General features: G+C 40.1%; 1 protein-coding gene across 1 annotated transcript in view; it reads left to right on the top strand.

Annotated features, from left to right (window-relative positions):
- The first annotated feature begins 344 nt into the window (after positions 1-344).
- LOC139478530 (serine/threonine-protein phosphatase 6 regulatory ankyrin repeat subunit B-like) overlaps positions 345-11,457 on the top strand; it is an 82,348-nt gene continuing 71,235 nt past the window's right edge. The window contains exon 1 of the mRNA XM_071261026.1: positions 345-888. Coding sequence (XP_071117127.1) covers positions 607-888 — 282 coding nt within the window. The 5' untranslated portion in view covers positions 345-606. The remainder of the gene's footprint in view (positions 889-11,457) is intronic.

Here is an 11,457-nt window from a genome sequence, read left to right as displayed (position 1 = left end):
CAGGAGGGAACCGCTCAATAATTCCTGCCGTCGGATTTGAATTATTTCCTTATCCTATGATAAACAGGCGTGAAGCGTTGCTACATTACGCGTACGGCTTACTGCACGTACAAGACGGGTGCGGGTATTTGTTCGGATAGTCGGGTATTTGAACAGATATACTCCTTGTCCCCTCTGATAAAGTGGACCTGCCCGTCATCCATCAGTAGAGGAATTCGCCTGGTGTTTCCATGGTGCTGTTGGTTCTATGACAGATCTATTGTCACATGTGACCAAATCAGAAAGGCTGAAGAAAAGTGGTAGGATTAGTTAATTGCTTGCTGATGAAGAGGAATAATCCTTGTGTGACAGAAAGGGAGTAATTCGTTGAAATCTAAAACTGTTTGAATTCCAGTCCCTTCTTTCCGGAGTGGAACGGTACTCGTTGAATCCCCAAAGGGATTTGGTTGTCGATTTGTTTGGTGAAGACCGTTGAGTTTATCCTAACGACTTCTTTCAAGTCTTAGACGACTTGAAGCAATGTCAACGTCTCTTTGGAAAGTGTGTGTGTAGATGTTGATGATGATCAGTGATGAGGGGGCCAGCGTTTGATGTCAGGAATCCACCATGAACAACCATGATTACAAAATTAGGGAGGCAGACCCTAAAACGGACAATGCCGGACGAACCAGCGCCACTTCCAGTGGGATCGGAAGTGGGACTTCGAGCAAGGGGTCAGAGTCGGGGTCCGACACGGCGTCCCTCAGTTCAGGGGGGGTCTACCAGCAGACGACTTCCGGTAGTTCTGATCGTCTGCTCGGGTTGTGTAACAGAGGCGAATGGATGATACTGGAACAGTCGTTAAGAAATATGGACAAGGCCAACCCACAGCTGTTGGCTACGGATGAGGTAAACGTCACCAAACATTCTTACAGTTTCTAAGCATTCTGTCATTCTCCCCAAACCAGCTCAACATTAAGTATATACATTTTAAACCATTTAAACTTATAACAATATGAAAATAAAGGTTGAAACAAAGTGAAACTGCTGAGCTATGATGTGCTCACTGAACTTGTTATCAATGCCTTATCATTAATTTGACTTCCGATCAATCAAGGCGTTTCAATTCTTATTAAACCCCTCATTTAATGTATATACCATAAGAATGTATATATTCATATGAAGTATTTTAGCATTGTTAAATCATCTTAATATAGAAAAAAGTTCGTTTGGTTGGTTTTTTTTAATAATCAAAATTTATTGTTAGTCCTAAGGCCAAAAGTCGCATTTGATAATGGTAATAGTTATAATTAAGGATGATGCTCCATTCAGACAGAAGAAATTGCAACGACAATATCGTTAAATAAAATCACACCCATAACAATGTCTACAACGTGACTAGTAGACAAAACTAGCATTTCTACTTGCATATAACTCCTTCGCAAACGTTAACATGCAATTGGAGACTGTCACGCTTTAGTCCATCGACCTTTGATTGGTTGTATAAGCCATACCGGAAACAAATTAATAAAGCGTCAGTTAGACGGGGCAGGACGTGAGTGTCTGATAATAACTACAAGTGGTATTTATGTTTACTGAAAACACATCAACCACTCGACCAAAGAATGTCTTATCACTTACGGGTTCATTACATTGTTATTTAGCACACAAAACATCAGAAAACAGATTGCCCAAATTCAACAGAATCTTTGTATACCACAAGGACAGAACTAATTTGGAATGAAAGAAGACAGTGTTTGATAGGACTCGTGTGCTGCATTATACTATCAACTGAAGCAAATGCCATACATATTCTCGAAGACAGCTGTGTGTGTTGAACCAAAATACATATTTATTATGTATTCCTTACAATGAGGGGATGACGTTGGTTTAAGTTCATGGTAATTGCTATATACTTTATGGCTATACTATATAATGATTTCCACAATGACAGGGATGGATAGCGGAAATGAGGATTGTGTTGTTTCCAGGGTTCACAGTCTCCGCATTACTTAACACACACACACACACACACACACACACACACACACACACACACACACACACACACACACACACACACACACATACACACACACACACACCACAAGGCTGTATCTGAACTAGATATAGACATTGTGTCAGAACGGCAAGGTATGCTTTCACAGTCAATGTTTTTAAAAGCGGGATAATTTATAATAATCTTAAGAAAACTTCTTTAAAAGACATTTAGAAGTTGGAGTACTAAGTAAGGATAAGATATATGTATGAACAACTTCTTTATTACAATTGGGAGCGACGTTTCGGTGTAGGTTGCTTGATAACGGTGTTAGAACCTACACCGAAACGTCGCTCCTTTACTTTAACAAAGAAGTTGTTCATCCATATATCTTATCCTTACTTAATCTTACGTAAGGACGAAATTGTTCATCTTACGATGAGAACACACACATGAGAACGTCATGTTAATGACGTGATAGTGTTCCCCCTCAGAACAAATGAGGAATTAGATATAAGATTTATTACCGACATTGAGAAAGTGTAACCAAATCCGTATTTCGCATTTCAGTTTCAAAACCGTAATACAAAGCAAACCAGTGTCGCTAGTTTCTCCACAGTAAAATATTGACGCGATTTCTTATATCCGTCGGGTGGCAGTTATGTTTGTTCACGACTGACCTGGAACTTTTAAAACACCCCCTCTTGTTGATCATTCTTTAGTTACCATGCAAACCTGGCCCCTTGGGGACAGCGGGTGCATTTTAGCGATAACACTACCTTGGGCGCGACCCCTAGACCGGGAAAACACGATACGACTTCATGATATGGACTGCATGGTATTTAACGTCAACACCACACAATAAAACATCCGTCCACGCAAAAATATAAAGGTCATACTCTGTTCTCATTCGAATTTGTACTTAAAGAATGAGTGAGTGAGTGAGTTGGGTTTAACGCCGCTTTGAACAGTATTTCAGTTATACAACGACGTGTCAGCTAAATGTGGGAGGAAAGCCCGAAGTTATGTAGGTCTAGACGTTTACCACTTTCGTGAAGCCCACGAGGACGGGTACCGTGCTGACAAACCTAGAACCATAATCGAAGCGAACTGGGATTCGAACCCACAATCATAGGTTCTTAAAATGTCAAATGGTTGGTTATCGAGAATGAACGTGTTGTCGATTTATTACATAATGTTAATTATGAACATAAACACATATTAACTTGGACTTTACTGGATATTGAGGTTTATCCATCCTTTCTTGTATTTTCTTAACTGTCTGCATGTGGCCAAATTGGCATTGCTCCGCAATTCTTTATGCAGAGTTGTATCCCTGGGGCGTGCCAGGATCCGCTATTCGTAGGATCGCATTTTAAAATCGCAATGATAATGATACTTTGTTTGTGAGGTCCACACCCGTACCCGTGGGTTTATCCAAAGTGTTTAAATATATAGCTTCAGCGCCAGAGAATAACCAGTCTTGATTATCCGACGAAACAGATTCATTGGGCGCATCGCTTAGTTATTTCCTCCCTCATTAAACTGACAGTGATATATCTGAAATACTGTTCAACATTTGTGCCCTTAATAACTGTTTACTTTTGTACTCCAGGAAATTATTGAAAAAAAACATGAATGCTCACTGTATTAATCCATGAAAAGTTAATGAATTGAAGTAGGGGTGATATCATGCAGCTACTGTAAAACTGAGGTCACGTGTTAAGAATAATATTGATTGACTTGTATTCAGAAGTCCGTGTTTTTCCGTTTCTGACAGTCCGACAATAGTCACTCACAGTTTAGTGTTACACTTATTGCTTCCTGGGAGATATCGCTACGATGAAATTGCATCACGATGTTTCGCAGACCATTGTGACGTCATCGGTAACCATGACGTCACAATCAAATGGCGTCACTTATTTTTGCAACTGAAGCTAGTTACACTCAAGGCACTGATTATCAGTGCCTATAAACTGAAAAAGTTGGAAGAATGATTTTGGATAATCAACAGATTCTCACCCTCGTGTATTTTAATATCAAACACAACAATAGTCCATAACAAAATATTTTTTTAATTTGACGTTTACACGATATACGGCTTTTCCATTGGACGAGAGATCGGTCACATGACCGCGAAATTGACGTTCATAAGTGTATGAACGGCACAATTTGACGTTCATACGTTTTTCACGACACCGTGTTCTTGAAATGACGTAAACACTGACGGACTACTTCCACATTCCTGGGGAAACCCCTGGGAATTCCCTAGCACGAAAACATACATAAGCATTATTTCTGATCATTTAGAACCTTGAATCGTGGTCTCAGCATTTCAGTATACATTGAGAAACGTAAGAGAGCTTGACTGCATGATTGTTCACGAATTTCCTCGCTACGGCCCATCCAAATGAACAAACGGAAAAATGCACATCCAAACTATCGTCAGTATCGACTCGACCTGTGTCTAGGCTGACAGTGACCGTCTCCAGCAATCTACGAATTTACCTTGGTGTCTGTTTGACGCATCTTTAATCACCTTTCAATAATCGGTCAGTTGATCAATGATGACTAACACATGTAACCGCCACAGGTTCATTAACAACTTCGGAAATCCTCCCGTCACGTTTATCGTGTCGGCCATTTTGACGTCGTGTACTTGATGTAAATGTATTACGACGCGCTGTCATTGTGACTGACTTACTGATGTAGTTCATTACAGACCTTTCTGATCTAATGGGGATATTATATGAACACATGTGTTGCGTAAGATGTTTCTGAAGAGCAGGTTCTGCATCCATACGCTCATGTCACCTCTCTTTTTGGGGAACTATTTTATTCCGCGATATAGCTAGTTGTTGTTTGACTGTCATTGTAAACATGAAGTCACACGTACTAAATATAATTGTGTTTAGATCTTGGCCTACATCCTTTGAGGTAAGAAATTGTTATAAAAAATTATAAGAATTGACTTTTACAAGCTCCGACGTTCATACAGTTTGGCCCTCACTCTATGAAGGTTCATACTCAAATGAACTCACACAAAGTGAAGGTCAATTCTTAAATTAAAACTTTCTCGGCAAGCCTCGGAGTTTTAAACTTTTATCTTCTCGTGTTGACATATTTATATCAAAAGACACTCAGCTGAGATTATCCACGTATTTGCTTATGTGATAATAACTATGGGTTCATGAGTCCACTGTTTGATAGTGATTCATAAACATATGCAACCCTTGAAGATCCGGGTAGAGAATAGATCTTCAGCAACCCATGCTTGTATTAAGAGGCGACTTACGGGATCAGGTGGTCAGGCTCAATGACTTACTTGATGCATGTCATCGTATCCCAATTGCGAAGGTCGATACTCACGAAATCAATCACTGGATTGTCTGGTCCAGTCTCGGTAATTTACAGACTGCCGTCACATAGCTGGAATAGTGCTGAGTGCGGCATAAAACAACAAACAAACAACCATAAACACATGCTCACGATGTAGTCGCATTTGTACAATGGGCTCTGCTTTTAGTAGAGCGTTCTTATGATTATGGAAAAGATTTTGTCTCTGTTATCAACACATATTTATGAAATATATAAGGTTGTCAATAAATTTATAACTAAACATCAACTTGTCTCGTTGACCTCTGATGGGATAACATTGAATATACTTATAATCCTCTCAAAAGTACCATGCCAAGATTGTTTACGTAAAAACACAAAACATTTTAAACAGTTACTTGTATGTTTCAAATTGCTAAAGCAATTTACTAATTGAAATTTACACCAAATTAAAGTATAAGGTTAAACGTTGACAAATTAGTGACGAGAAAAAAATGACTCGTAACGTATATTTTAGGTGAATAGTCAAGTTAACATTTACGTTAAAATTTGAAATAATGTTTAATGTAAATCACCTATATTCTTTTCTGAACTGGTATACTAAAAGAGTTCAAAAAGCAAAAGATCCATCCGTGATTCCGTGCTTTAGTCTTAGACCAAGGCACTTATTACTGATGAACATTCTTACTGCCGTACAAGTTCTTGCTTGAGCAATTCAATAACATAAGAATGTACTCTCATCACGGTCCGACGAGACCCCCGGGCAGTCAGCAAATCCATCTGGGATCAATGACGGTTGTTTGTCCGCTCCCCGGTGCCTACTCCAGGCTGTTCGACCCCAAACTTTGTTTGCGAGGGGACAATACCTTTGGAACACATTCTGAAGTATGTAAGCTGCTGTCTCTCGAAAGCTTGTGATACAATAGCAAGGTATGTTCATGATGCTATCGCATCATATGTTTATGTGTATCTCAGGGTATGTTTATGTGTATCTCAGGGTACGTTTGTGTGTATCTCAGGGTACGTTTATGTGTATCTCAGGGTACGTTTGTGTGTATCTCAGGGTACGTTTGTGTGTATCTCTGAGTATGTTTATGTGTATCTTGGGGAATTTTTATGTGTATATCAGGGTATGTTTATGTGTATCCCACGGATTGTTTATGTGTATCTCAGGGTATGTTTGTGTGTATCTCAGGGAATGTTTGTGTGTATCTCGGGGTATGTTTATGTGTATCTCGGGGGATGTTTATGTATATCTCATGGTATGTTTATGTGTATCTCAGGGTATGTTTATGTGTATCTCTGGGAATGTTTATGTGTATATCAGGGAATGTTTATGTGTATCCCACGGATTGTTTATGTGTATCTCAGGGTACGTTTGTGTGTATCTCTGAGTATGTTTATGTGTATCTTGGGGAATGTTTATGTGTATATCAGGGTATGTTTATGTGTTTTTCAGGGGATGTTTATGTGTATCTCAGGGTATGTTTATGTGTTTCTCAGGGTATGTTTGTGAGTATCTCAGGGTATATTTATGAATGATCTTTATTTCCTCGATTAATTTCGGAGAGTGCGTGTCCTGGAGTATGTTTATGCGTATATCAGGACATGTTTGTGTCACATCAGGGTATATTTATGCGTTGCTATCTTAGTGTGTGTTAAGGTGACATCTCTGTTGATGTTGAGGTGCTACGTGTATAGGTATCTCATGCTGATGGCTCGTTCAGCTAGTACAGGCTATGTTCCTGATGCTATGATAGGGTATGTTGATGTGCTATGTCCTGAATGTTAAGGTGCTATCTCGGATAAGGTAAGGTGCTATTTTATTGTATATTAAGGTGCTATCTCGAATAAGGTAAAGCGCTCTATTAGCGTATGTTAACATGCTGTCTTAGTGTATGTTAATGTGCTCTCTTATTGTATGTTATGGTGCTATCTCCAAGTATGTTGACGTGCTCTCTTAGGATATTTTTAGGTCGCATCTTAGGGTACTCAGAATACGGTAAGGTACTATTTCAAGGTATGTTAACGTGCTGCGTCAATGCATGCAAAAGTGTTATTTGGGGAATTTGTTGGATACTATCTGTAGATATTTTTATGCGTTTGTAAGCATGGTTCATGATGCTATCTCAGAGTGTATTCATATTATCTCAGGCTACGCTATTAGCGGCTTGCCACAACCGGTATATCTGGGTTAACAGACCCTCATTATGACAGAGAAACCGGGTGGCCCAGTTTTCTGAGGCGGCGCCCCAATTCGTTGTGCAGAGTTGCGTCCCTTTGGCAGGCCAGGAACGTATGACTGTGGGTTCGAATCTGGGTTTATGTTTCTAGGTTTATCATCCCCATACCCATGCTCGTGGGTGTCGCCAAAGTGGTAAATGGCATTTAACACTACTATTTCACTCGCTCATCATGTCATTTGGAAAGTCTGAATATTTTATTTTTGTCGCATACCACCCTTCTGTTTTAATGAACCCGTTACAAAATGAATGAATTAGAATACGGGTGGTCCCGGGTTCAGTGTTGGCCTGATCTAGAGTTTGACGATGTGTTGTGTTGACGTGAACATTGGCAAAGTGTATTCCGCCTGTTGTGATGATGGATTCACAAACCAGCCAAGCATCACGAGACCGATAAACAACCAGCAGACAACAACAGTTTGAATTGTTGCTCGATATTATCCCGACGAGCAGCTAACCTCGAACGATCAAAACAAACGTTGGAGTCGGAAAGCCTTTTCAAATTATTTAACAAACGTCAGTGAATAATGATGACTGGTTCGCGGGATGTCAATTGACGTGATTCTCACTGTCTCCCTGCCCCACCTTCATCTCCGTTAGCTGTTATTGAACGTTACCCAGACCTGGTAATGTTCAGGTGATTATGGGGGCACGGGTGGCCCAGTCGTCTAAGGCGCCGCGATTCGCTGTGCAGAGTTGTGTCCCCTGGGCACGTCAGAAACCTATGATTGCGGGTTCGAATCCCGGTTCGACCCGATTATGTTTCTAGGTTGTCAGCACCATACCGATGTTCATTGGTTTCACCGAAGTGGTAATCGTCCGAGACCTTCATTACTTTGGTTTTCTACCCACATTAGGCTGACACGCCGCGATACAACTGGAATTCTTTTAAAAGCGGCGTTAAACCCGACTCACTCACTCAGGTAATCACCAGTTTCAAACGGGGTAACCGGCAGCCTGTCACTTGTGCCCTGCACAGAAAGGAAATTCCGCCTTTATTAGTAACGTGTTACTTTAGGGCTTCAAGCCTTTTTTGTATTGCTTGATGGCTGCCTTTCAATTCTCTTGAATTGATACACTGATCTCTTTCTTCATTATGAACTCTGACCTCGGTGTCTACTCGCCTCGTATGACGAGTGCTTAGTTGGTTTGTTGTTTAACGCCGCACTCAGCTATATTCCTGCTAAATGACGGCGGTCTGTAGATAATCGGGTCTGGAGCCAGACAATCCAGTGCGTGTGTTTAACGCCGCTTTTAACAACATTCCAGTTATATCACGGCGTGTCAGCTTAATGTGGGAGGAAAGCCCGAAGTGATGCAGATCTCAGACGTTTACCACCGAGGGACGCAACTCTGCACAGCGAATCGCGGCGCCTTAGTCGACTGGGCCACCCGTGACCCCCGGGATACGATGACATGCATCAACCACGTCACCCTGACCACCCGAATCCGTTAGTCGCCTCTTACGGCAAACATGGGTTGCTGAATACCTATTCTGACTCGGATCTACACGGGGAGACAAGCATGGGTTGCTAAAGACCTATTCTAACCCGGATCGTATGACATGAACAACGTGTCAGATAAACTACCATTCAACTAAAAATATAAACAAATGCGACCAGCAATAGATTGATAGCATGGTTGTTTATGTATCAGATCAGATCGTAATTCAATCACTAGGTGTCCATCATCACATGTTTATGCAGCACATATGCACCGCCTCTGGCACAATCACAATATTGTTCCCCTAATAGTTGGCACGGAAACTTAAAAGCCTCGCTGAATCGTAAATACATTCGGATACAATGCATATTTGCTCTGTTAATTATTCTGTTTGGTAAGTGTTTGATAGACTTAAACTTGACTCTTAATATGGTAGGACTATTTACAATAAGGAATCAATCTGTTTTAGTTTCAACTGTGTCACAACAAAAGAATGAAAAGTACATACAGAATTGTATGAAAATGATACCTTCTTGTTGTAATATCGATTTTTGTGAATCATGAATGATTCACGGTTGTGATATAAATATTTTCTGTTTACATCATGTAATTTCAGGTTGAAATACACAGAAATATTATCAAGGTGTGGATTTGACGCAATATACATATGCATATTGTTATTTTTTTTAGTAGTAGTAGAAGTGGGTGAGAGTGAGTCTTGTTTTACGCCGCATTTAGTTAAATTCTAGAAATATCACGGCGGGGGACAACAGAAATGGATTTCACACATTATTCTCATGTGGGGAATCGAACCCGGGTCTTCGGGTGACGAGCGATCCCTTTTCACTTTTCCTGTGAGTTAATTTTTTTTCTTCATGCTGATAGGCTAGTTGGTTCCAATTGTTTCATTGTTCGCGAAGAGGCAAATAGCAACGTGACATCATATGAACGCATTATCGCAAATAGTTTAACACAACGTCATCCATCGTTCAAGAGAGATATTTTTATGTGACGTTCAACCACAGCTAATGTCTCCATTTGAGATCAAGGAAACAAACATTTTTCGAATATTTCAGGGGGCACGGGTGGCCTTGTCGTCTAAGGCTCCGCGATTTGCTGTGCAGAGTTGCGTCGACGCCAGAAACCTATGATTGTGGGTTCGAATCCCGGTTCGACCCGATTGTTTCTAGGTTTGTCAGCGCCATACCCGTGCTCGTGGGTTTCACCGAAGCAGTAAACGTCTAAGACCTGCATCACATAGGGCTTTCCTCCCACATTAAGCTGACACGCCGTGATATAACTGGAATTCTGTTAAAAGCGGCGTTAAACCCAATTAACTCACTCGCTCACATATACACACGTGTATATAGTACAAAGGTCTCTGTTGTGATGATCACCGGCAGTTATTGTTGTTTGTTTGTTGTTTAATTTCCATGTATATATTCGCATTGACATGTGTGACAAGACTTATTTGATAGGGACCGCCTCCGTGGTCTAGTGGTAGAGCAGCCACACACACACACACACACACACACACACGTGCATGCACGTCGCTATATAAGTGCAATAATCTTGGACGCGACGTTAAACCCAATTTCACCTCCCCTCAGCTCTTTGGTAGGCATTTAGAAGTTGGAGTACTTAGTAAGGATAAGAATTTATGGATGAACTCTACTCCAGTATAACAATATCTACTCTCCTGTATAATAGTCCATTGTATTGTGTACGTTTTTGATTTTTCGTTCAAAAAATTTGGAGATTTGCATCTGTATATATTTTTACATACTATAGAGCCTACTCAACATAAAAACCAATGTTTCCAATTTTTGGGGTCCATAGTTTGCGAATAAATGACGCTCAAACTTGACCACTTGATGCCAGGGTAAATGACAGCAATAATGACTAGTTGTAGGTAAATATTATGAAAATGAGTTATCTCCCCTTGTGACATTGACCTTTCAAGTCAACATGGCTGAGACAACTCTGACAAGAAGAGTTTTTCCATCATCAATGAAGGCTTATCATCAACCAAGACCCGCTGAAATTCATCTAAATAGGTAAGTGAATATTTATAGAATATTATGACGCGTGCTATCTATGTTGGTTCATTGATAATTATTGAGAAATTGAATGGCAATGATTTCTTCATAATAACATGACTGACAACATAGGCTTGATCTGTTTCATTAAAAGTATATTGCAACCATTTGCTACATGTTAAACTTAACTAGAAATGCTTCCTAGCGTATATTCAGTTTCAGGAAATTTCAATTTTAGTGTAAACTATCCTATTTAGCTCAAGTTATGCTACATAAAAGTTATATGCTGTCTGATACCTTGGGGCCCGTTTAGGGATTCAGTATAATTATTTTTGTTAAATATTGCAATTATTCTCGTTTCTTAAATTTTTCATAGATAATTTATATACTTTTACGTAGCATGCCTATCTTTTAAACG

The sequence above is a fragment of the Haliotis cracherodii genome, unplaced genomic scaffold (genome assembly GCF_022045235.1).
Source record: "Haliotis cracherodii isolate W230 unplaced genomic scaffold, xgHalCrac1.p SCAF_4, whole genome shotgun sequence".
Taxonomy (NCBI): domain Eukaryota; kingdom Metazoa; phylum Mollusca; class Gastropoda; order Lepetellida; family Haliotidae; genus Haliotis; species Haliotis cracherodii.
Note: the sequence above shows the minus strand (reverse complement) of the source record. Positions and strands in the feature narration are given on the sequence as shown.